Raw genomic sequence first — 27,344 nt, 5'->3', positions numbered from 1 at the left:
AAAAAAAAAAAAAATTAATTTCAACTTGTTTGATATTTTTCCTAATATATTATAGGGAAAATTATATATAATAGCAAACTAATAACCTAAAATAAATTGAGTAGCTAGGGTTTGATTTAATTGTGCTCCATAGCAAACGTTTGCAAAAAATTGTCAGGCCCCTCTCTCCCAAATGTCTCGCTCGCCACTCTCCTCCAATCTCTAACTCGCTTCCAGATCTCGCTCGCCACTCTCCCAATCTCGCTCGCCATCCTCGCCTTTCTCACTTATACAAACAGAAGCGAAATGTATAAATTGTGTTTCTGTTTGTATAAAGCGTGAGAAAATTGTATATACACATGCAAGTACATATATTTTTGTCCTATACACTTATAATTATACAATAAAAATATTCCCCTGCCCAGTTTCTTTTGTCTTTCTCTCTTTCTCGTTTTATACAATTTTCAAATTGTATCTAATTTCTTTCTTTCTCGTTTTATACAATTCAATTCAATTGTATATTCCTTGTCAAGTCTCTTTTGTCTTTCTCTCTTTCTCATTTTATACAAATTCAAATTATATATATAATCGTTCTATACACTTATAATAATATAATTCGTTTTATACACTTCATTTTTATACAGTTCTCTGCCCAAGTGTCTTTCTCTTTCTTGTTTTATACACTTCGTTTTATACAATTTGCTTCAACTGTATATGCATAGCGAATTATACAGTTTCTATGTTTGTTATAGAGCGCAATTATGTAAACTTTACTATAACATACAAATATAATATTTTAAATTGCTATATATGAAAGTTGCCCTATATTATATTACCCTAAGGTTGGGAGCAAGTTGAGCTTTTGGATTAGAAGAAGTTCAATAATAAATTGTCAAATATTTTCTTTTCCCTTCCAACTGAAATATTCTCATAGGCCTTAACCAACGGCCCAACAAGAATAAATTGTGAATTTGAATTCATAATAGGCTATCGCGGACAAATTGGTTATATGAATTCTCATTTCCGACTTATAACTTACAAAGCACAAACTTCACTTCATTAACTTTAAACTTCTTATAATTTTAAAGTTTGTTTATATAGATGGTAAATAGATTTGTTTAGATTTAAAAAGAATGACTTTTAATCATTTTCTATTCATATCTTAAAATTTTCAAAACTAATGGACACCAAGAAAATTCCAAAAATATTTTGTACAAATGTGTGATTGCATGACATGCATTTATTTTTACTCATATAAGGCTTTTATGTTTGTGTTGTCATTGTACACATTCACGTGCCAACTTCCTAAACTTGAGCTAATGTAGGGTCCGAAGAGGATAGTGCATGCATATATAGATATTATCTGAATATTAAAAGAACGGAAAAATTATTTTGGATCGACTTGTGATTTAAATAAACAAAAAGTATATATTTTAAAGTATTTTTTTAAAAATAATAATAATACAAAAGTGAAGGAATCGGGATAGTTAGTAAGGAAAGAAAGGAACAATAACAAAACTAAATAATACGATAATCAAAGAATAAACATGATAGATATAATAAAAAAAAACTAAAAAACAAAAAAATTACGAGAATAATACCATTAATACTAGTATGACCATCAAGCTTATCCCATCGAAAAGCAAGACAATGTTTCGACTAACAACTAACTCTGCCCTCTGCCTTAATTCGCAATCTTCATATTTTTTTCTTATTAAGGTCGTGTCCTCGATAAACTGAATATGTGTCATGTTATTTCTAATCACCATTCACCACCAATACTTCTTCGGTCTCACTTTATCTTTCCTAAAATCCACCCTCCGCAACTTGTCACTAAACATCTTCTCTTCACTTGTCCAAACCATCTTAGTTTCGATCCCTCACTTTGTCACTCTTAATTTTTCTCGAATATCCTGATTCATGATCCTATATCTCATAGGGTGCCCACATATACATTTCATTCCTCATTTTCGTAACTTTCATCTTGTGAACATAATAATTCCTATTAGCCAATACTCTACTTCAAATAACATAATTGATCTAACCACCTCCTTTTAGGACATAGGAAAAGTACTTTAAGATTACAAAAAAATTCTAGGGAAAAAATCGTAAAATATTTAAACTAAAAAAGTGCTTATAAACTATAAAATTATGAATTCAGAATAGCCAATTAATACTTACGACCTATAGGTTAAATACTTTAGATACTTATCAAATATACTGATCATAAATTAAAAAAACATTTACAAATTAATTTAATCATCTTATAAACTTAGCTAAAACTCTCTCCAAATTACATCTTGGACTAAATGAAGCAAACAATATATGCAGTTGAAAATATTGTCCTCATATTTTCCTCTTTTAATATAGAGATATTCATAACGTCATGCACAATGGCCTATGATATTTTTATAAAAAATTATTTTTGCAATAATTAACTGTCTTTTTTTAAAAAAAATAAAGGACTAAACTTCCATAATTTACATATATTTCTATTGTCCCAAAATACAGAGGTTTTAACAAAACTAAGCCATTATATAAAGCCATTCACCAAAATAATATGTTTTTCTAAAATTTNTCAAGAGGTACAATGTAGACAACCTAACATAATGCAAACATTAGTGACTGCTTACACGATCACACGGAGACAACTTTATCGACTTCATTTGTTAGTACTTAATAATACTCAAAAGATCATTGATCTTTTCATCCCAATTATTGATTTCCCTACTTCAGGTCCAATTTTCTTCTCTTGATCCCCACCAACAATGATCTCATCTTCCATTTTGCCATCAGTCTCTTCATCTGGAGAAACTCCTCAGAAATCATTAAAAATATCATAATTCCCAAAAAGAAAAATGAAGTTCAAGCGTTGGGGACATAGTTGACAATATAGCTATGTTGCTAGGTTTCTCCAAGAATATAGCCGCTACGGTGTCGGATCCTCCAAAATGCACTACTTTTGGAAGATGCGACACGTGCTTGTTGACAGTTTTGAAGAGCCTAAGCAAACATAACAGTATAGTATGATGCTAAAGCCAAAACTTGAACTTTCTGTTCCTTGCTTTTCTGCTCTAGGATAGAGAGTCGACCTCAACTAATTTAGAATCGAGACATAGTTGTTCCTATAGTTGTTTTCTTTATACTCCTTCGATATGTCGTTTAACGTTTGGCATATCCAAGAAATTATTTGATTAATTAATCATAAGGGATATTCCTTAAAACAAGTATAAACAAAGATTTACGAGGGGCACTAGTTAGTACTTATTATGCTTTGACACGAAAGAGAAGTAGTGATACCTGAAGCATTACCTAGGGAAAATTCAGTAAGACGTCGGACACAATCCTTGAGCGCTTGGAGCTCAGCTTCTTTCTCGTGGAGTTTCGAATGAGTTTGGCGAAGCTCAGACTCTAACTCCACTATCTGGCCTTCTTGTTGTTCAATGAGCAGATGACAAAGCTTTTGATCCAGTTCAGATGGCAATACTCCACTGCATTGATAAGTTTCTGCATTGCGGTCATCAGCTTGGTTAAATTCCTTCTCCAGAAAGTCATCCTGTGCAGCAAAAGCCAATAGTAAAACATTAGTTTGTGAACCGGAACTAGAAGATGCAAAATCTTGTGTTATAGACATATGCTTGTTCTGCATTTAGCTAATTGATTAGATGTTAGAGTTCCAATGATAGGTCTAAATCAGAGAACAAAATGTTCAATGAACTTTACTACTAACCTCAAAACGTGCAAACACAAATATTCCTAATGCTATAAGAAAAGTACCAGCACGCCCATCTATAGTTGCAATTAAATTCAATTAAGATATTTAGGCCATTATGAGAGTGATAATCAACTTTAGAAGTGTAAGAGAAGAAATCCCACTTGATTTGCTGTTACTTACATGGATTCATCCTTGTTAGGGAGCGCATTGGGACTTCCCGGCACCAATCGAGATTTAATACGGCCCCAATTCAGGTACCCGACAGCAGATGAGAATCCAAAAAGGAAAATGGATTTATCATAGCCATGAGGGGCTGTCTAACCATTTCTAGTTAGAAAAAGTCCAAACAACCTAACCTAAGAACAACTTCCGATTTTTGTTTGTGCTTATGTGACTATTTTTATCCAAATCCATGGTACCTCTTAATAGGAATAACATAATGAATTGATATCCATTTGGATTAACCAATTGCAAATACTACTCTTTCCAGATATCACATCGTTTTAGTCCAAACACCTACTAAGTTACTACTTGATAAGTAAAAAAATTACTGTTTATCTGACCCTATCACAATTTGGTTAGTCAAAAATTACCCTTTGACTATGATTTTTTCAAACAATTTTTACACTTTTTATGTTCATGAATTATGACTTGGAATAATTTCTGAACATGTAAATTTTAAATAGAAACTTAAGGAACGGTTATAATTCATATCTCATCACTCTTTCTGGATCGAGGCATTAGTATTGATTTGTTTATAACAACATATTACTTGCATCAAGATGATGCTGGAAAGTTTCTTAATAGAATTCGTTTTGAATGGACCCAACGAAGATGTACTCATTAACAAATATAGGTAAATTATTAAGAAGTTGGTAAACTACCAAATTGTAGTGAAAACACAGAGAGATGGAAAAGAGATGCAGGGTAGTCAAGATCATATAGAGGAAATTTATTACACAATGAGCTCACCTGACAAGGATCTCTTCCTCCATTCAAATCCATAACTTCTGTAGCACACCATGGAAGCTTTAGTAACTCGGATTCGAGCTCAGCTTCCAGCTGATCCATTTCCATAACCTCAGGTTGTGGCTCTTCAGTAACGACACTGCTAGCACATTCACCTTCCTCAGCCACTTGGAGATCTAGTGCTCTATAAATATTCCTGTTCTCATTGTTATTCTCAGCAATCACATGTATTCTACATTCTCTATTATTCTTTTCATCCATGTCGACTTCATTCTTCGAAGCACACAGGTTATGTGCAACTTCTTTCCTAGAAAGTTCAGCTTTTAATTCCTCTACAGCTTTTGCAGTTTCATCCATGGTAGTGTTAAGCCTATTGATTTCAGATTTCCCAGCTGACATCATGCACATCATTCCAATTCCGAGTCCATAGCCAAAAAACGAATTCCCTGGACGGTGTAAAGCACATTAAGCAAGGGAATCTAAAAAAATGCATAGGGCAGCAAATGATATATAGGTTCACGGTTCACCTACTTGGAGCAACTTAATATAAGAGATAATATTCACTCCAATAAGACTATCAAAGTAACATGCACAAATAGAAAATTTAGAACTAAACAGGAAGAGTAACTATTCTTTCACGTCATTAAGTCCGACCAATAAGATGGTAGTAGTATGCATCGAGCTTATTTAGAACTGTTGTTTATTTTACATTGATCATCATAACTATTTCCGCCGTCAATGTTCTTCTTTTCAATGATATTTTCATCTCAGCTTCTTTATTGTTGTATTTTCCGACCTTGTTATGTATAATTTTTTTTCTTGAGCCGAGAATCTATTGGAAACAACCTCTCTACCCCTCAAAGGTAGGGGTAAGGTCTATGTACATCTCACTTGCGGAAACACACTGGGTGTGATGTTGTTGTTGAAGTAGCTTGCATCGAGCCATGACAGGATACCAGCTGACCAGAGAAAGTAAATACAGTGATGAAAGACAGTTCCATAAGTGGCATTCTATACTAATTGTCTCGTTCCCACCCTTCAATGCACTCATCCCCACTCTTCCCCCATAGCTCCCATCCCTACCACCCCTCACCCCATCCGCCATATTGTTTGCCTAGATTACATAAAAATGACTTGTGATGATATATTTGCTTACTTACCAAACACAAAAAGATAAGTATGCAGACTGCTTATTTTAAAAGAAAACATTTTCCTTCGTACCAACACACCCTAAGATATCCTTCTTTTATTAACACAATAGTTTCTGTAACAATTCCCAAAAGACCTAAACAGTATAAGGCTCTCAATCAATTAGCAATCTGAAAATCCCGAAAGCAGATCCAAATGGATGCATACTTGTTCCACACTTTCATTGGTATAAGTTGAAACATAGAAATGTATGACAAGATATTGTTTTGTTCTCAACATGAGAGAGCTGATGTTTTGGAGCTTTACATTTATGGGGATTTGGCATCTTACTGCTTAACTCCACAATCAGGTGAAAAGTTGTTTTGAGTCCACCAGCAGTTGACCGAGCTATTTAACGGAAAAAATAAGGTGTCCGGTTAATGTATCAAAATCGGTTAATGTATCAAAATGCATGATTATCATCATATTGTATATAATATTTTAAAGCGCTCCCTAACAAAGGCGACTCCATACCTATGCAAGTCTAATTTTCTACTTGCATTCCATAAATCAACACTATTATCAACCAGCACATTCAAAATTAGAGTGTCATGATGTTTCTATGAACAAAAGATAGTGGACTTGAGAGCAACATTAGCTAAAGGAGAAATTGTGATCCACAGTTAAATTGAAACACAGTCCCTACCAAAGCATACTATTGAATTAAAGTGACAAAAAAAAAAGAGTACAATATATATATAATATTTTAGAAATCTTACCTTTGGAAGCACAAGAATCACATTTCCCTGAAGGAACTTTATTAGTTCTCCTCTTCTTTAAACAAACATAAAATCTCTTCCCATTTCCTCTCTTCCTCTCATCCAACCTAACCAATTCCTTTTCACCACTCCTCACATTTCCACATTTCCCACCACTTTTTCCCTTCCACTCCATCACATTCCCTTTGGTCTTTGTAGAACCTTCCACATTTTTCTTCCTCAAATTCCTAAACCCCATTTCAGAATCACAAGCACTTGAAAACCTAAAAATTGACCCATCAGAAAACCCCTCACTCTTTTCTTGAATGCTATAGCTAAGATTACATATAAAGTTTGAATCTTTATGCTGAAAGGGAGTGTTAAAACCTTCTGGATCAAAGTGTTTATCAAAATTACTGATAAAGATTGAATCTTTATGCCCTTGTGGGTTAAAGGGTTTATCACAAATACTGGTAAAGATTGAATCTTTATGCTGAAAGGAAGTTATAAACTCTTCTGGGTCATTGAGTTTATCACATTTACTGTCATTTTCAGTGGAACCAGAGATGGGTTCAGTGGCATTTTGGTTAAGGATTTTCTTGGCTAAAAAACCAGATCCTGCTGCTGCTGCTGCAACTAAAGCTGGCCACATTTGTTTGGTTTGTTTTTTTCTCAAGATTTTAGACAAGGGGTTTTGGATTTTGAACAGAAAACAGAAACTAGAGAGATCACATTCAAAAAAATTGCTAGTAAATGTTGTTGCAGTTCATCATAATAACTAAGTGATAGTGACAAGCTTTGAATTTGTCTATCTTACATGTGGTGGGGGGTGGGGGTATGGGGTATACGTGGCTTCTCATAATAACCTTTGCTCACGTGCTTCCCGCTTACTGATAATTTTTTCAATTTTGTGGTCTTTGGTCTTTTTAGAAGGCTCGACGGAGTGGTGAATACTCATTTATTTTTAATCAAGAGGTCTCGTCTTCGAGTTCTCTTAGGTACGAAATTGCTTTTGTTAGGAAGCGTTTTATCTTCAATATGGAATTTTCCGACTCGAATTCGAATTTAATCACACCGAATAAAAAACAAAAAAAGATGGAGATTTTGGGCCAATTTACAAACAATCCATTAAGAAAAACCATTCTCCTAGATGGGCATGATAGGGTTGATATTGAATACCTTGAAATCAAAATTTTTAATATTGTATTTTAGGTTTTCTCATATTTGATATGTATTTATTTTTAACTGATATTTGATATTTATAAAAAAAAATTTACTGAATATTATAGGTATAATTACATTTAGAATTCATATAAATGTAATTAGTTATTTAGATGTTGAAATTTTGATTAGTATATCTTGATTTAGTAAAGATCATTTAGTACCTGCAATAAAAGATAATAATCTCGAAATTAAATTTAAGATTAGCTTATACAGAAAGTACGATAAAACAATCACATGAAAATTTGTTATTTATCTCATCCCATGTACCAAACGATCGGTAAGAGAGATAGACATGCAAGTAAATTAAAAGGAAAAAACTACATAGCAAGCAAGCAAATTCCTTGCAATATGAGAGCTACAACTGTATGACCAAATGATATTTTATAACACAACACATCAGTATGAAGAAAAATTAGAATTTCTTACTAAAATATTGGTCCAAATTACTATATATTTAAAACAAAAGGCATCTCTCATCAAACTTTGACTATTTTTTACTCAAAAGAACTTGCAAAGAGTGTAGGAGCAAGTACACTATAACTTTGTAACTACCTGTTATACTTTTTCCCTCTTGATCCATTTACAAACAGTTAAAACATAAATAACAGATCAAAGCTATAAAGTTTTCTAAGTAAAGGAAGTAGCGACAAACGTCTAAGAAGTACGTGAACCTCCAAACCATCAAATCCGAGTTGGTCAAGCTGGTCCAACATCGAGTTCCACTCTGTTGAAATATCTACAACAGTCAAAAGGGAGAAAGAATCAAAGAACTAGCCCGGAGTAATGAAATAGAAATATTAGCATGAAGTTGGAGAGCAGTGTACTGCAATAACAAGTTCCATAAAGAATCACCTCATTCTGGAACATATTGAAGACTCCCCTTGTACTAGCAAAATGAATTTGAAGCAGCAATTAGGGAAAAAAGATAGCTCTTGGTCAATACACATCGATACATATTGCAATGGACAGATTATTACAAATGTATAAGGCATTGTTTAGGTTATACATTACAAAATCAATCTGGTGTTATATTGCATCTCTTATAGTGTGACAACATTTTATGCTTTCTTATATATCTGATGGATTACATTAAGGTAGAAGGAAGAATAGGTAATATATCGAGGCTACTGCATGTTATAATTTGTTAATAAACAGACATTGAATCTAACTCAACCCCAAAAGTTATTTTATGAGGAGAGAATTGTCCAAGATCATATAAAGAAATGTGGGACACTTAACACTCTCCCTCCTCCTGCTGCACGCCCACAATGGATAATCTGTTATGTGGATGATATTGAGCGAACCAAGAACAAGGATGTGTTTGGCTCTAACACCATCTTAAGAAAATGAATAGTTGCTTTAAATCAACTCTAAAAGCTAGCTCATGAGGTGAGCGTTGCTCAAAACGATAAATAGAGACAATATGCTTGTCTATAATTTTAAAAATCAAGTGTGACACAGTTTTATTCATATATTCACCTATGTATTCCCTTCCTTTTGCCCTGCAAGCACGAGATGAAGCATGCTCCGCCATCTTTTAGAATAATTGCAGTAAAGATGCAAGCACGAGATGTAGCATGCTCAACCATCTCTTAGAATAACTGCAGTAAAAGATGCGTCGAAATCCTATTCTAATTTCTCCATACTTCAATAGTCTTCTACCACCTTCAATGATGTCACTCCTGGCTATGTTCCAGAAACAATGAAATAAATCCATGTTGAAACCGTTGAGAGCAGTTATTGCGTCTTCTTCGCAGCTACCAACTCCACTCATACTTTCTCCTTAGGAAACTCCTCACCATGGTCTCACCCACTCCCTTTATTGAATGAATGCCCTTTTACCTATGCCTGCATCTATACTCTTCTTATATAATGGGATATAGAGTCCTAATTGCACCTCTCATTCCCATTATCCACAGGACGTTGTACAAACTACATCACATTTGGACAAAATTAAAAACAAATTCGTGTCAGAACAAGGCTGGCACCGGATAGCTAACTATTATGTTTTGTGCTACTACACAAATTTGTATCTCTCTAGAAATTTTCAAATCGCTAATCATTTGACTTCACCATAAGTAATACATTCAAGGCAAAAAATCTATCCACAAAGTCCAGCACAACTCACTTCAAATTATTTTTTGAATTAGTGTCATATATTGTTTCTTTCAAACTTTTATTCCAAATCAGTTTATAAACAGGAGTACAAAACTAGGTCGTCAAAGTACACATGTTAACAACATTTCACAAACACTTAATTGGAAAATGAGCATGCATTACGTATATTCTCAGAATGACACTAGTACCATTTGGAGGAAATAATGATGCAAACTTACTGGAGAAGCATGTGTAATTTCACATATTTCACTAATTCACTATACAAACATCACATAGAAGAAATGTACTCATGAGGCTACAAGTACTTTGAGAAGGAAAGGTTAAAATAATAAAGTAAAAGTCTTTCACTCCTTCATACTTGATCTAGAAATTTCTCCTCTGTGAGAAGTCAAGCAAGCCTCCCTCCAAAGTTAAATCAACAGTCATGCATATTTATAGCAATTAAGATGTGAGAAGGAAAAGGTTCTCTAGAGAAGAGTTAAGTCATGTATAAAATACAAGAATGTACTACGTTCTGTATTAAAGACAAGGATGGAGGAAGCATGGCACACTTAAGAGTCTAATAGGCCTTACTTAGAACTTAATGTGTCCTATACAAAGAGAAAAGTATCCTAATTTATGGAAATACAATTATTCCTTCACATTATAACTACTTGATTTGCTCTAGGTATTAGGGGTAAGGTCTGCACACACTCTACCCTCCCTCCCAGATCCTACTTGTGAGACTTCACTGGTTATGTTGTTATATAATTACACATGTTACTCAAGAAAATATACTTCCTCTCAAGAAAAGTGTTCTTTAACTCGAGACATAATTCTTGCTTGCACGACCCACTCTATGAAATTTAAACAACCTAAAATATTTCAAACACAAACAAACTAACTAAAATTCAAAATTTAAGTTTATCTTAAACTAAACAACTTATTTTGTTAAAAACTACTCAAGTAACTAAAAGCAAATTTCAACAACCCTCGAATCTTATAATGAAGGATCCCGACCTCTAGATCCGCACCCGTACTGAACACCAAACTCGTGACCTACGGAAACAACTTTAACATTGCTTCAAATTTCCCCTTTCAAATTTACATTATATGTAAATTAAAAGAATTGTTATTTCTCATTTTTCTTTAGATTCAATTCAACATTACTACTTTGCCATTGCAATTGAATAAACAAGAAACAATTTTGGTTGGGATTCCGGGTAATCCCATGATAGATCCACAACACTGAATAAATGTGACAATACAATATATGTGACGAATAGGCTCATAATGTAAAAACAATAAATGAATATGATAATACACGTGAATATCATAATATGGAAACATTACACAAACATGACGAATAAACTCATAATATGAAAACACTAAAAGCATGCGTAAATACACGTTACAAATAGACTCATAATGTGAAAACAACAAATAACATGTCAATAAACGTGACGAATAGACTCATAATATGAAAACATTAAATAAGCATGACTATACACGTGACAAATGGACTTGTGCACCTATTATAAATTTCACAAGCATTGTACTCAAAATTGTTCAAGCTTATTTAACCAAAACATCTTATTTCTTCTTTAATTATTTGTATTCGCGATGAATAAAAAGACCGGAAAGGGTAGGCAAAAGATTGAAATGAAATTAATTGAATCTAAAGAAGCACACACTGTTACTTTCCCAAAACGGGTTTAAGGATTGTTCAAGAAAACAGATGAGAATTCAACTCTGACCGAATCAGATGTAGGTGTTTTACTCTTTTCACCAAGTGGAAAACCATATTCCTATGGCTTCACGAGTAAAGATGAAATAACTCATAAATTTTTTAATTTAAAACTAGAGGATCGCCAAGGTGAAGGTGCTCATGTCGATGTGGGCAAATCAAATGTCTTTGAGGCATTTGAAGAAAAGGAAGGTTATGGAGTTCTTGTGTAATTAGGAGTTGGTCATTTCATTTGTTTCATCTTTAGACTTTAATGATGTTGTGTTGCCTAGATTGGTAAATCAATTGATATCGTTTATCGAACTAGTGAACAATGTGAAAGTGATGGATCTAAGAAAACCCTCGTGCACTCATTAGTGTTCTTTTATATTTCATTGTCCAGCGAGATTGATGCATTTATTTTACACCACGGCTAGCTCTCTATGAGATGGTAGGCATCTCTTTGACATGAGTTTATCTAATATCTATAGACATATTCAGGCGTACAAAAGTCATATCGAATCTGGTTTCAACCCTATCCATGTTTGTAATGAAATAAAGTACCTTATTTTATTTTTCGGGAGCACATACACAAATGGGTTTCCTTTCTTGTACATTACAAAATAAAGTTCACTCAGTTAAATTAGCCTTAGCGAATACTTTTCCAGATTCCACTTATTCCTTTTTTGGCTACAATCTTTTGCAACCTTGATTACTGAATTAGCAATGTAGATATTTGTGTAATAGTATATCTAAGTGAGGGTGCTCTTTTATTTCCTTATGAAGTTCTTCAAATGCCTCAAAGACATTTGATTTGCCCACATCGACATGATCACTTTCACCTTGGTGATCATCAAGTTTTAAATTAAAAAAATAAAATTATTCCATATCTCATAGATACTCGTGGAGCCATAGGAATATGACTTTCCACTTGGTGAAAAGAGTAAAAACACCATCATCTGCTCCGTCGGAGTTGAATACTCATCCGCTTTCTTGAACAATCCTTTTTTTCCTTTTTGAAAAAGTAATAGTGTATGCTTCCTCAGACTCAATCAACTTCATTTCAATCTTTTGATTACCATTTCCGACCTTATCCGTTGAGAAAATAAATAATTAAAGAAGAATAAGATGTTTTGGCTGAATAAGCTTGAGCAATTTTGAGTGGAATGCTTGTGAAGTTTATAGTAGGTACACAAGTCCTTTTGTCACGTGTATAGTCATGTTTATTTTGTTTTCATATTATGAGTCTATTCATCAAGTCTTGTCTTTGTTATTAAGTTTGATTGTTGTTAGTCTATAGTCTTCCATTTGTTTGAGCCTTTAGGTGACAAAAAGGAAGGTTATGGAGTTCTTGTGTAACTAAGAGTTGGATTTCTTTTGTTTCATCTTTTAAGACTTTAATGATGTTGTGTTGCCTAGATTGATAAATCAATTGAAATTGTTTATCAAACTGGTGAACAATGTGAAATTGATAAATCTAAGAAAACTAACTAACTAAAATTCAAACATAAACTAACTAACTAAAATTCAAAATTCAAGTTTATCTTAAACTAAACAAGTTTTTTGTTAAAAACTACTCAAGTAACTAAAAGCAAATTTCAACAACCCTCGAATCTTATCATGAACGATCCCGAACTCTAGATCCGCACCCGTATTGAACACTAAACTCGTGACCTACGGAAACAACTTTAACATTGCTTCAAAGTTCCCCTTTCAAATTAACATTATATGTAAATTAAAAGAATTGTTATTTCTCATTTTTCTTTAGATTCAATTCAACATTATTACTTTGACATTGCAATTGAATAAACAAGAAACATTTTTTGTTGGGATTCCAGGTAATCCCATGATAGATCCACAACACTGAATTAATGTGACAATACAATACATGTAACGAATAGGCTCATAACGTAAAAACAATAAATGAATATGATATAATACACGTGAATAGACTCATAATATGGACACATTAAACAAACATGACAAATAAACTCATAATATGAAAACCCTAAACACATGTGTAAATACACGTGACGAATAGACCCATAATGTGAAAACAACAAATAAACGTGACAATAAACGTGACGAATAGACTCATAATATGAAAACATTAAATAAGCATGACTATACACGTGACAAATGGACTTGTGCACCTATTATAAATTTCACAAGCATTGTACTCAAAATTGTTCAAGCTTATTTAACCAAAACATCTTATTTCTTCTTTAATTATTTGTATTCGCGATGAATAAAAAGACCGGAAAGGGTAGGCAAAAGATTGAAATGAAATTAATTGAATCTAAAGAAGCACACACTGTTACTTTCCCAAAACGGGTTTAAGGATTGTTCAAGAAAACAGATGAGAATTCAACTCTGACCGAATCAGATGTAGGTGTTTTACTCTTTTCACCAAGTGGAAAACCATATTCCTATGGCTTCACGAGTAAAGATGAAATAACTCATAAATTTTTTAATTTAAAACTAGAGGATCGCCAAGGTGAAGGTGCTCATGTCGATGTGGGCAAATCAAATGTCTTTGAGGCATTTGAAGAAAAGGAAGGTTATGGAGTTCTTGTGTAATTAGGAGTTGGTCATTTCATTTGTTTCATCTTTAGACTTTAATGATGTTGTGTTGCCTAGATTGGTAAATCAATTGATATCGTTTATCGAACTAGTGAACAATGTGAAAGTGATGGATCTAAGAAAACCCTCGTGCACTCATTAGTGTTCTTTTATATTTCATTGTCCAGCGAGATTGATGCATTTATTTTACACCACGGCTAGCTCTCTATGAGATGGTAGGCATCTCTTTGACATGAGTTTATCTAATATCTATAGACATATTCAGGCGTACAAAAGTCATATCGAATCTGGTTTCAACCCTATCCATGTTTGTAATGAAATAAAGTACCTTATTTTATTTTTCGGGAGCACATACACAAATGGGTTTCCTTTCTTGTACATTATAAAATAAAGTTCACTCAGTTAAATTAGCCTTAGCGAATACTTTTCCAGATTCCACTTATTCCTTTTTTGGCTACAATCTTTTGCAACCTTGATTACTGAATTAGCAATGTAGATATTTGTGTAATAGTATATCTAAGTGAGGGTGCTCTTTTATTTCCTTATGAAGTTCTTCAAATGCCTCAAAGACATTTGATTTGCCCACATCGACATGATCACTTTCACCTTGGTGATCATCAAGTTTTAAATTAAAAAAATAAAATTATTCCATATCTCATAGATACTCGTGGAGCCATAGGAATATGACTTTCCACTTGGTGAAAAGAGTAAAAACACCATCATCTGCTCCGTCGGAGTTGAATACTCATCCGCTTTCTTGAACAATCCTTTTTTTCCTTTTTGAAAAAGTAATAGTGTATGCTTCCTCAGACTCAATCAACTTCATTTCAATCTTTTGATTACCATTTCCGACCTTATCCGTTGAGAAAATAAATAATTAAAGAAGAATAAGATGTTTTGGCTGAATAAGCTTGAGCAATTTTGAGTGGAATGCTTGTGAAGTTTATAGTAGGTACACAAGTCCTTTTGTCACGTGTATAGTCATGTTTATTTTGTTTTCATATTATGAGTCTATTCATCAAGTCTTGTCTTTGTTATTAAGTTTGATTGTTGTTAGTCTATAGTCTTCCATTTGTTTGAGCCTTTAGGTGACAAAAAGGAAGGTTATGGAGTTCTTGTGTAACTAAGAGTTGGATTTCTTTTGTTTCATCTTTTAAGACTTTAATGATGTTGTGTTGCCTAGATTGATAAATCAATTGAAATTGTTTATCAAACTGGTGAACAATGTGAAATTGATAAATCTAAGAAAACTAACTAAAATTCAAACATAAACAAACTAACTAAAATTCAAAATTCAAGTTTATCTTAAACTAAACAACTTTTTTGTTAAAAACTACTCAAGTAACTAAAAGCAAATTTCAACAACCCTCGAATCTTATCATGAATGATCCCGAACTCTAGATCCGCACCCGTATTGAACACCAAACTCGTGACCTACGGAAACAACTTTAACATTGCTTCAAAGTTCCCCTTTCAAATTAACATTATATGTAAATTAAAAGAATTGTTATTTCTCATTTTTCTTTAGATTCAATTCAACATTATTACTTTGACATTGCAATTGAATAAACAAGAAACATTTTTTGTTGGAATTCCAGGTAATCCCATGATAGATCCACAACACTGAATTAATGTGACAATACAATACATGTAACGAATAGGCTCATAACGTAAAAACAATAAATGAATATGATATAATACACGTGAATAGAACATGACAAATAAACTCATAATATGAAAACCCTAAACACATGTGTAAATACACGTGACGAATAGACCCATAATGTGAAAACAACAAATAAACATGTCAATAAACGTGACGAATAGACTCATAATATGAAAACATTAAATAAGCATGACTATACACGTGACAAATGGACTTGTGCACCTATTATAAATTTCACAAGCATTGTACTCAAAATTGTTCAAGCTTATTTAACCAAAACATCTTATTTCTTCTTCAATTATTTGTATTCGCAATGAATAAAAAGACCGGAAAGGGTAGGCAAAAGATTGAAATGAAATTAATTGAATCTAAAGAAGCACACACTGTTACTTTCCCAAAATGGGAAAAAGGATTGTTCAAGAAAACAGATGAGAATTCAACTCTGACCGGAGCAGATGTAGGTGTTTTACTCTTTTCACCAAGTGGAAAACCATATTCCTATGGCTCCACGAGTAAAGATGAAATAACTCATAAATTTTTTAATTTAAAACTAGAGGATCGCCAAGGTGAAGGTGCTCATGTCGATGTGGGCAAATCAAATGTCTTTGAGGCATTTGAAGAAAACGAAGGTTATGGAGTTCTTGTGTAATTAGGAGTTGGTCATTTCATTTATTTCATCTTTAGACTTTAATGATGTTGTTATGCCTAGATTGGTAAATCAATTGAAATCGTATATCGAAATACTAAACAATGTGAAAGTGATGGATCTAAGACAACCCTCGTGCACTCATTAGTGTTCTTTATTTCCTTGTCCAACGAGATTGATGCATTTATTTTACACCACGGCTAGCTCTCTGTGAGATGGTAGGCATCTCTTTGACATGAGTTTATCTAATATCTATAGACATATTCAGGCGTACAAAAGTCATATCGAATCTGGTTTCAATCCTATCCACGTTTGTAATGAAATAAAGTACCTTATTTTATTTTTCGGGAGCACATACACAAATGGGTTTCCTTTCTTGTACATTACAAAATAAAGTTCACTCAGTTAAATTAGCCTTAGCGAATACTTTTCCAGATTCCACTTATTCCTTTTCTGGCTACAATCTTTTGCAACCTTGATTACTGAATTAGCAATGTAGATATTTGTGTAATAGTATATCTAAGTGAGGGTGCTCTTTTATTTCCTTATGAAGTTCTTCAAATGCCTCAAAGACATTTGATTTTCCCACATCGACATGATCACTTTCACCTTGGTGATCATCAAGTTTTAAATTAAAAAAATTAAAATTATTCCATATCTCATAGATACTCGTGGAGCCATAGGAATATGGTTTTCCACCTGGTGAAAAGCGTAAAACACCAACATCTGCTCAGTCAAAGTTGAATACTCATCTGCTTTCTTGAACAATCTTTTTCCTTTTTGAGAAAGTAATAGTGTGTGCTTCGTTAGACTCAATCAACTTCATTTCAATCTTTTGATTACCCTTTCCGACCTTATCCGTTGCGAAAACAAATAATTAAAGAAGAAATAAGATGTTTTGGCTGAATAAGCTTGAGCAATTTTGAGTGGAATGCTTGTGAAGTTTATAGTAGGTGCACAAGTCCATTTGTCACGTGTATAGTCATGTTTATTTTGTTTTCATATTATGAGTCTATTCATCAAGTCTTGTCTTTGTTATTAAGTTTGATTGTTGTTAGTCTATAGTCTTCCATTTGTTTGAGCCTTTAGGTGACAAAAAGGAAGGTTATGGAGTTCTTGTGTAACTAAGAGTTGGATTTCTTTTGTTTCATCTTTTAAGACTTTAATGATGTTGTGTTGCCTAGATTGATAAATCAATTGAAATTGTTTATCAAACTGGTGAACAATGTGAAATTGATAAATCTAAGAAAACTAACTAACTAAAATTCAAACATAAACTAACTAACTAAAATTCAAAATTCAAGTTTATCTTAAACTAAACAACTTTTTTGTTAAAAACTACTCATGTAACTAAAAGCAAATTTCAACAACCCTCGAATCTTATCATGAACGATCCCGAACTCTAGATCCGCACCCGTATTGAACACTAAACTCGTGACCTACGGAAACAACTTTAACATTGCTTCAAAGTTCCCCTTTCAAATTAACATTATATGTAAATTAAAAGAATTGTTATTTCTCATTTTTCTTTAGATTCAATTCAACATTATTACTTTGACATTGCAATTGAATAAACAAGAAACATTTTTTGTTGGGATTCCAGGTAATCCCATGATAGATCCACAACACTGAATTAATGTGACAATACAATACATGTAACGAATAGGCTCATAACGTAAAAACAATAAATGAATATGATATAATACACGTGAATAGACTCATAATATGGAAACATTAAACAAACATGACAAATAAACTCATAATATGAAAACCCTAAACACATGTGTAAATACACGTGACGAATAGACCCATAATGTGAAAACAACAAATAAACGTGACGAATAGACTCATAATATGAAAACATTAAATAAGCATGACTATACACGTGACCAATGGACTTGTGCACCTATTATAAATTTCACAAGCATTGTACTCAAAATTGTTCAAGCTTATTTAACCAAAACATCTTATTTCTTCTTCAATTATTTGTATTCGCAATGAATAAAAAGACCGGAAAGGATAGGCAAAAGATTGAAATGAAATTAATTGAATCTAAAGAAGCACACACTGTTACTTTCCCAAAATGGGAAAAAGGATTGTTCAAGAAAACAGATGAGAATTCAACTCTGACCGGAGCAGATGTAGGTGTTTTACTCTTTTCACCAAGTGGAAAACCATATTCCTATGGCTCCACGAGTAAAGATGAAATAACTCATAAATTTTTTAATCTAAAACTAGAGGATCGCCAAGGTGAAGGTGCTCATGTCGATGTGGGCAAATCAAATGTCTTTGAGGCATTTGAAGAAAACGAAGGTTATGGAGTTCTTGTGTAATTAGGAGTTGGTCATTTCATTTGTTTCATCTTTAGACTTTAATGATGTTGTTATGCCTAGATTGGTATATCGAACTACTAAACAATGTGAAAGTGATGAATCTAAGACAACCCTCGTGCACTCATTAGTGTTCTTTATTTCCTTGTCCAACGAGATTGATGCATTTATTTTACACCACGGCTAGCTCTCTGTGAGATGGTAGGCATCTCTTTGACATGAGTTTATCTAATATCTATAGACATATTCAGGCGTACAAAAGTCATATCGAATCTGGTTTCAACCCTATCCACGTTTGTAATGAAATAAAGTACCTTATTTTATTTTTCGGGAGCAAATACACAAATGGGTTTCCTTTCTTGTACATTACAAAATAAAGTTCACTCAGTTAAATTAGCCTTAGCGAATACTTTTCCAGATTCCACTTATTCCTTTTCTGGCTACAATCTTTTGCAACCTTGATTACTGAATTAGCAATGTAGATATTTGTGTAATAGTATATCTAAGTGAGGGTGCTCTTTTATTTCCTTATGAAGTTCTTCAAATGCCTCAAAGACATTTGATTTGCCCACATCGACATGATCACTTTCACCTTGGTGATCATCAAGTTTTAAATTAAAAAAATTATCAGTATTTCATATCTCATAGATACTCGTGAAGCCATAGGAATATGGTTTTCCACCTGGTGAAAAGCGTAAAACACCAACATCTGCTCAGTCAGAGTTGAATACTCATCTGCTTTCTTGAACAATCTTTTTCCTTTTTGAGAAAGTAATAGTGTGTGNGATCATCAAGTTTTAAATTAAAAAAATTAAAATTATTCCATATCTCATAGATACTCGTGGAGCCATAGAAATATAGTTTTCCACCTGGTGAAAAGCGTAAAACACCAACATCTGCTCAGTCAAAGTTGAATACTCATCTGCTTTCTTGAACAATCTTTTTCCTTTTTGAGAAAGTAATAGTGTGTGCTTCGTTAGACTCAATCAACTTCATTTCAATCTTTTGATTACCCTTTCCGACCTTATCCGTGCGAAAACAAATAATTAAAGAAGAAATAAGATGTTTTGGCTGAATAAGCTTGAGCAATTTTGAGTGGAATGCTTGTGAAGTTTATAGTAGGTGCACAAGTCCATTTGTCACGTGTATAGTCATGTTTATTTTGTTTTCATATTATGAGTCTATTCATCAAGTCTTGTCTTTGTTATTTAGTTAATTGTTGTTAGTCTTTAGTCTTCCATTTATTTGAGCCGTTAGGTGACAAAAAGGAAGGTTATGGAGTTCTTGTATAACTAAGAGTTGGACATTTCATTTGTTTCATCTTTAAGACTTTAATGATGTTGTGTTGCCTAGATTGATAAATCAATATAAATCGTTTATCAAACTAAAGAACAATGTGAAATTGATGGATCTAAGACAACCCTCGTGCACTAATTAGTGTTTTTATATATTTCCATGTCCAGCAAAATTGATGCATTATACCACGACTAGCTCTTTGTGAGATGGTTGGCATCTCTTTGACATGAGTTTATATAATATCAATTGACATATTCAAGAGCCATATCGAATTTGCTTTCTACCCCATCCACGTTTGTAATGAAATAGACTACCTTATTTTCTTTTTCTCGGGAGCACTTACACAAATGGGGTTCCTTTCTTGTATAATACAAAATAAAGTTGACTCAGTTACATTAGCCTTAGAGAATACTTTTCCAGATTCCACTTATTCCTTTCTAGCTACAATCTTTTGCAACCTTGATTACTAAATTAGCAATGTAGATATTAACTATACAAAGTCAGCTGCTCTTTCGAAGTAAGTAATTCATGTGCATAAATCTTTTAAGTATTACTGACCACCTAACAATCTTTAAATTATAACAATAAGAGGCAAATGTATTTTGCATTACTAAACCATGCACTAGGAACACACAATTTGGGCATCGAACACAAAAAGGAAGAATTTCATCCCGGGGAAGTACTAATGTTCTTTGTCTAACTATTAAACCTCGTCAAGGCCAATTGACATGCACAGCAGTCGCTTATCAAATTTTATGATGCAAAAATTTGATAGGTAAACTCAGAATGCACATGAATTTTCCTAACTGCGGGCCCTATTGACTGGGTTCAAGCAATCAAAGCAACCACTAATGTTTGCATCAAGGTGGACTATCTAGATCACACCCCTTGTGGACTCGATTGCCATTTTATTTTTCTATAATGTTAATTCTATATTATGAAAGAAAAGAAAACATGTGAAATAACTAGCATTGTTTTTCATTTAAATGTACATTTTCTCCTAATGTGATACAAGAAAAAATTTGACAACTCCAACTCAATAAAACCTTATAAGATCATTTTAAACCTCTAATTATTTACATTTATTGTTACTTTTTAACCTTGATTAGCTTAAATGAAGTTGTTGAGCTAATTACTTCCCTTTTTTGACATAATCTTTATCACTTCCAGTGTTATTTTCTAGATTTTCTTTGAAGTAATATCGGCAAATAGCAATTGTATGCCCAGTATCATTACAACGCACATACATTAGACCTATAGTTAAAGTATTCCATAAAAAATACATATGTATTTAACATATTCCATCCAAAATACACAAGGTATCATTTAACACTTGATCTATCTCAAAACTAATTCTTGGATTGGCAATGCCCGGTCTCTTAACCAATTCTTGGTTCTTATTTCTCCTATATTGCATAAACGCCATTAAGATCAGTCTTAACTTTCAATTGCATCGTTAATATTTACTGTGAAGACTAGTACCTTATCATTACTTTACTTGAAGGTCTAACATCCTCTCTATCTTCACTAGGTAGAGGTAAGGTTGCGCATGCACCATCCTCCCAGACTCCACTAGTGGGATACACCAGGTGTGTAGTTGTTGTTATAAACACAACAAGTCCAATTATTTTGAAATTTGCACGTCTGTCAGAAAGTAATTCCTTTTATTATTATTTTGGTAAATGTTGTTAGATTGAATTAAAGTTATCATCTGTTTGGATAATTGAATTTGTTGCCTGAGGTTTCTGATCAAATGTCTTCCAAAATTATCCAAAACTGGAAGAGTACATTCTATATGGTTATTAGGAAATTCAAGTGAAAAATAAATTGAAAAATCAACTTATCAAATCGTTCCTAGCAACTTAGTAATATAGTACTTATTTTGGGATTGTGCACGATCCTTGGGTGTGAGATACGGGCCTTCAACTTAAGACGCATCATGCATTGGATATCCTTGAATCATGATGTGCATTGTCTTTCAATGAAAAAGACTTCTGATGCTCACAGAGCGTTTTCCAAGTAGCAAGGTATATTATTGGAAAATAATCCAATTTACATCAGTTGCTCTCGGCATGAGAGAATATGTCTTGGCGGTCTCATCTCTCATGAATCGATGATCACAATAAGACTCGGCCTAGACCTATACATTTTAAGATCGAAATCAAGAGATGAGAGTTACATACTAACACTCTCCCTTAATTCGTCTAGTACGTAGCTAAGAAGGATAAAATAGCATGCTAACCTACAATTGAAGGAACTTTAGTTTCTTCATCACATCTTAGGTCATTGCAAGTCTTAATCAATTCACTATAAGCAAATATGTCCATGTAACAACCTAGGTAGGCCTCAATATGCACAAATAAGTAGGTGCAACAATATGATGATTAAAAGTGATAAATGGGGACTAGATACACCAAGAGAAAACTTATCTCCAGAAACCTAAAAATCATGGAGTACGTGTTGACTTAGTTAAGGACACAACAGAAGAATTTAAGGATCCGCATGGCAAAGAAGATGCTCCTAGCTGAACAAGACCATGTGGAAAGAACTCACTGAAACTTGATTATTGCATTGTATTAATTTAAAGTATCTATGCTTTCTGGTATGCTTACAATTCTATCAGTTTTAACCATTTGTGTTCCTTGATATTCTTCACAATTGATGAACTTTTACAGAAAAGAGGCTATGGTGGTTTTGGTTCAATTCTATAAATTTAGATTCATAAATAGGAACAGGCTATTCCGAGTCGACACAGTTCTATTATGCAAGAGATAAGTTTTAAAATCTATGATAGGCCTTACGCTTTAGCTTCAAGTTCATTGGACATAATAAAGAACTTTTCTTGTGCTTTTGAGGGTGTGATCTAGTGGTCAATAATGTTGAGGTAGAACCATGATGTCCTAAGTTTAAATCCAAACGAGGCAAAAACACGAGTCATATCTTCCCATTTTCCTAAGCCTTGTTAGGCAGAATTACCTGTACTGGTGGGAGACAGCAGGTGGCCAATTGGTCGAGGTGCTTCTAAACTGACCCAAATATCACCATCAAATTTAATATATATAAATAAATCACCATGGTTTTTCTGTTTGCCTTGTCTCACCTCTTCACTTATATATGTTGTCTAAATCAAGCTTCCCTCTATTTGGCATTTCATATACCTTTAAGTTTGTTTCTCAACCAAGGGATAATCTTGGAGGTCTTAAAACTTGATAGATTTGCATTGAAATTTAACTCTACCAACATCCCATCAGAAGGCAACTTCCCTTCATTCAACCATCTTTCAACCCACCATAATATCCTTTAAGATTCAAGGAAGTAACAAAGTAATTCCAAGATAGATGAAGGTTAAATTTCTCACAGATTCGACAAAAAAAGCTACTTTGGAGTAAACTATGTGTTAACAATGAATTTTCATTAGTTTGCAGTATTCATCCATAAACTAACATCACAGATGATCAATCTCTTGGGATGGAAAGGGTTCAGGTTAAGAAGAACTAAAGCAGAATACTTGGAGTGCAAGTTTAGTTATGTTGTTATGGAAGTGAGATAGACGTGGAAGTGCGGCTTGAAACTTGGGACATTCCTAAGAGAGTAAGTTCAAGTATATTGGGTCTTCAATCCAAGGAAATAGGGATATCGACGATTACGTCACACACCATATTAGTGCAAGGTGGATGAAATGAAGGCTCGCTTCCGAAGCCTTGGCTGAAAAAGAGGTATAGCCAAAACTTAAGGATAAGTTCACAGAGTGGTGGTTAGACCAACTCTATTGTATGGGGCGAAGTTTTGGACAATCAAGAACTCCCAATTCAAAAGAAGCAAGGTGCGGAAATGAGGGTGTTGAGATAGATGTGGGCCATACTAGGAAAGATAAGATCAAATATGAGGATATTCAAGGCAAGGTGTGAGTGGCCTATATGGTGGAAAAAATGAGGAAAGTGAGCCTGAAATGATTTGGACTTGTGAAAAGAAGATGTGTAGATGTCCTGATAAGGAGGTGTGAGAGGTTGGATATAGTGGGTGTGAGGAGAAGCAGAGGAAGACCGAAGAAGTGTTGGGGGGAGGTGATTGGACACAACATGGCACAACTTCAGCTTATCGAGGACGTGACCTTAGATAGGAGGGTATGGAGGTTACAGATTACGGTAGAAGGTAGTAGGTAGTTGAAGCGGGTTTATGCTTGGTGGGAGCCTGGGAGCACTGTGTATGTCATAGTATTAGTCCTATACATGCATTTTCCTTTTCGCTACCGTATTATTTCGTTGTTGTTACTGTTTTTTTCCTCTTAATTCCATGTTCTGCTTGTGCTAATAATTGACATGTTTTCTTCACTGTCATGTTCCCTTTTATGTAAATTTTTTATTTGTTGCACTTGAGCTGAGGGTCTTTCGGAAATAGTCTCTCTACCTCCACAAGGTAGGGGTAATGTATGTGTATTCTCTAGCCTCCCTAGACCCCATTTACAGAATTATACCAGGTACGTTTGTTGTTTTAACATACAAACTAACACTTGGAGACAAAGTATTAGCAGGTATGTTAGATAGACTACTTTCTTGATAAATGCAAAACTTTCCAACAAAAAATTTGTGTCATGACAAGATTCTGGAATATATAGACAACCGTGAGTTCTTAAAACAGAACAATATTTTGTGCTATAACATGGAATGATTGACTTACAAACTAGTAACACACTAAGAATGATGTATACATTCAAATATCACCAAATTGATTAATCGAAAAACATAAACACTATTATGTTTTTCAATCCACTTGTAGTTCATTCACAATACAAACCTAGTCATACTTCAGCCACAGTTAACTATAAGAACAGCACACTACAACAACTACAGTCAAGCCCAAACTTTTTGGGGCTGCTATATGAATCCTCAAAATACACTCCGGGCCACTTGGAGTCATTTCATTCCAAAACTCAAATAATAATGCGTACTTTTACACAAATGAAGGGCAGGGGGAGGGAGGGTTTATAGGGCATTTGATGGTGCCCGATCACATGGTCTATCCACCAAATTAGATATTTTATGTACATATTTCCTACAACTGATCTAATATCATCTGTTGGCACCTATGCTCCAAGAGGGCTAAATGGTGCACTTGGTTGAATGCTAAGTTATTTACATAAAGGAGCAAAGCATTAATTCCCACTTATACTTCCTTTTTCTCCTTTTTTTAGTGGTGCAATCATGTTATAAAACTCCTAAATTCTCCTCTGACTAAGTATTCTCTAAGATAAACAGACTACACAAAGTATAATAACTACGCCTCATTTCCAATCAAGTTGGTGCCGGCTATAACAATCATATCACAAAACAATAATAATAACAACAACAACTAATATCAATCCCATACAGTAGTATCTGTTATATGAATACTCAGTATACATTCCACTCCACTTGGACACATTTCATTCCGACATCCAAATAATAATATGCAATTTTAGACAAAAATAAGGGTTGTCTAAAATAAACAAATTACAACAACTACGCCTCAGTGCCAATCAAGTTAGTGTCTGCTATATGATCCACACTTCTACATTTAAGCTCATTTCACATCATAATCATCACCATTGTAACAAAAAGAACATAAATTCTCTTACCAGTGAACAACGAGTAATCAATCAGCACGCTTGTAGGACGGGTGTTTCTTCGCAGACCTTGCATTCTCATACTCAAATCTCAAAACATTAGGAATATGAGAAGTATCCTTAACATAAAAGAACCTCCCAAAAGCACTCTCTTCAATAGCAGGAAACAAACAACTGAGCACATTGTTAACAATCCAAAACCAACCCCCACCAAGCACAGTTCCCAAAGCAGCACCAGCAAACACCTGTGCAACCGTATGATAACCCAAATACACCCTCGAATACATCGTCAAAACCGCCATTGGCCAAACCAAAACAACAGCAACCAACAACTGATTTCTAAAAATTAGCCCCAATCTCTTATAAGTCAATAGAGTAACATACACAGCAAAGAAAAACATATACTGGGAATGACTAGAAGGCCATCCATGAGAATCACACATTTCAAGAAGTGCGCAAGTTTCAGGTCGGGCTTGCTGAACAGATTTCTTTATAATTTCATTGATAAACTGAGAGATGATAAGCCCAAACGCAAAGAACATACCTTGAAGCTCTCTACGAAAGATAAAGTGAGAAATGAAACCACCAAGGCTTATAAATACAGGAACCAATGAAACCCAAGCCAAAAAATGCCCTAATTGATCCCCCTTTCGGTATCTAACATGGGTAAGTGTCACTGCTTTCAATGGATGATGAGACATTGAAAAAGATTGAATTTTTAGTCAGATCTGTGATGTGGGGAAGAGTAAAACCCACTGAGGGAACACCCTTTTGAAGATTATTGAGAATTGAAGTGAAATCAAGAATGGTGAAAAGGGGGGCAGATGTTGAGTTGTTGAAGGCGCCAGAAATGTGGGAAAGACTACCCAAAGGAAGGAAGGTGGAGGTAGACAAGTGTTTGGAGATGATTGGGTGAACATATGAGAGTTTTAATTTTGACAAGTGTCTAAATTAATTTTTTTTCGAAAATTTTGATTTTATTGTAATTCGATTAATTCAAATTTTCATTGCCTAAAATTCATTAAAAAAAATACACTATCGATCATCAGAAGCTTTTTTTATTTCAGTGTTTGAATCCAGAATCACTGATCAAAGGTTAAACAAGTGAATGACCTCACGTTATCTTTAATTGATAAGTATATAAAGTTAAGATTAGTAAGTTGACTCGCTCGATCAAGTTGACATATCACATGTTATAGGGAAAAAGAATAAATATATCTTTGAACATTTGAAAAATTGTTTGTCAATAATAGCCTTCGTTATACTTTGTGACTATCAGAACCCTTGTCATTTAATAATTAGAACAAATTTGCCCCTCGCACTGCTTTTCGTATATCTGAACACTTGTCGTCTAGGTAATAATCAGTGCACATTTGCCCTTCGCACTAACGAACACTTATTATATACACGTGGCGCAATCCTAAGCTATAACCCAGGTTGACCAATCTTTTAACCTAAATTCTAAAAACTCGCCCATGACCCATTTAGTCCACCCCAATTTATCACAAACAAACCCTCTAAAATCTTGAAGAAAAAGCCTCAATATCTATTACTTTCGTTCATCTCACAAACCTAAAAACCTAGATCATCGTCTGTTCAGAATCCTCGATCGTCTCCGTTATTCT

General features: G+C 33.7%; 4 protein-coding genes across 6 annotated transcripts; 2 read left to right on the top strand and 2 right to left on the bottom strand.

Moving 5' to 3' along the window:
- Window positions 1-2,563: 2,563 nt before the first annotated feature.
- LOC107029702 lies at window positions 2,564-7,334 on the bottom strand. Of its 2 annotated transcripts, none has more exons than XM_015231143.2 (4): window positions 6,571-7,334; window positions 4,667-5,109; window positions 3,292-3,535; window positions 2,564-2,784 (listed from the first exon to the last, which is right to left on the bottom strand). In XM_015231143.2, exons 1-4 carry the CDS (start codon window positions 7,199-7,201, stop codon window positions 2,666-2,668), a joined length of 1,437 nt encoding a protein of 478 aa, XP_015086629.1. In that variant the 5' UTR covers window positions 7,202-7,334; the 3' UTR covers window positions 2,564-2,665. The 2 variants fall into 2 exon arrangements, with proteins under 2 accessions (XP_015086629.1, XP_015086627.1); XM_015231141.2 differs by having other exon boundaries at window positions 3,280-3,535; window positions 6,571-7,201.
- An 805-nt stretch (window positions 7,335-8,139) lies between these two features.
- LOC107031753 (lipid phosphate phosphatase gamma) lies at window positions 8,140-26,625 on the bottom strand. 2 transcript variants are annotated; one of them, XR_001458276.2, is made up of 3 exons: window positions 25,732-26,625; window positions 8,626-8,659; window positions 8,140-8,509 (listed from the first exon to the last, which is right to left on the bottom strand). XR_001458276.2 is itself a non-coding variant. In XM_015233223.2 (2 exons), the coding sequence occupies exon 1, from the start codon at window positions 26,418-26,420 to the stop codon at window positions 25,749-25,751; it is 672 nt and encodes a 223-aa protein (XP_015088709.1). In that variant the 5' UTR covers window positions 26,421-26,624; the 3' UTR covers window positions 8,176-8,509; window positions 25,732-25,748. The 2 variants fall into 2 exon arrangements, 1 of the variants encoding a protein (XP_015088709.1); XM_015233223.2 differs by lacking the exon at window positions 8,626-8,659 and having other exon boundaries at window positions 8,176-8,509; window positions 25,732-26,624.
- Window positions 16,159-16,494, top strand: LOC107029896 (agamous-like MADS-box protein AGL29). The gene has a single exon (XM_015231337.1). The coding sequence runs from the start codon at window positions 16,159-16,161 to the stop codon at window positions 16,492-16,494; it is 336 nt and encodes a 111-aa protein (XP_015086823.1).
- LOC107029895 (agamous-like MADS-box protein AGL29) lies at window positions 18,489-18,824 on the top strand. The gene has a single exon (XM_015231336.1). The coding sequence runs from the start codon at window positions 18,489-18,491 to the stop codon at window positions 18,822-18,824; it is 336 nt and encodes a 111-aa protein (XP_015086822.1).
- Window positions 26,626-27,344: the final 719 nt, after the last annotated feature.

The sequence above is a fragment of the Solanum pennellii genome, chromosome 9, assembly GCF_001406875.1.
Source record: "Solanum pennellii chromosome 9, SPENNV200".
NCBI lineage: Eukaryota > Viridiplantae > Streptophyta > Magnoliopsida > Solanales > Solanaceae > Solanum > Solanum pennellii.
The sequence above is the reverse complement of the archived record's forward strand: the minus strand, read 5'-3'. Positions and strand labels throughout refer to the sequence as shown.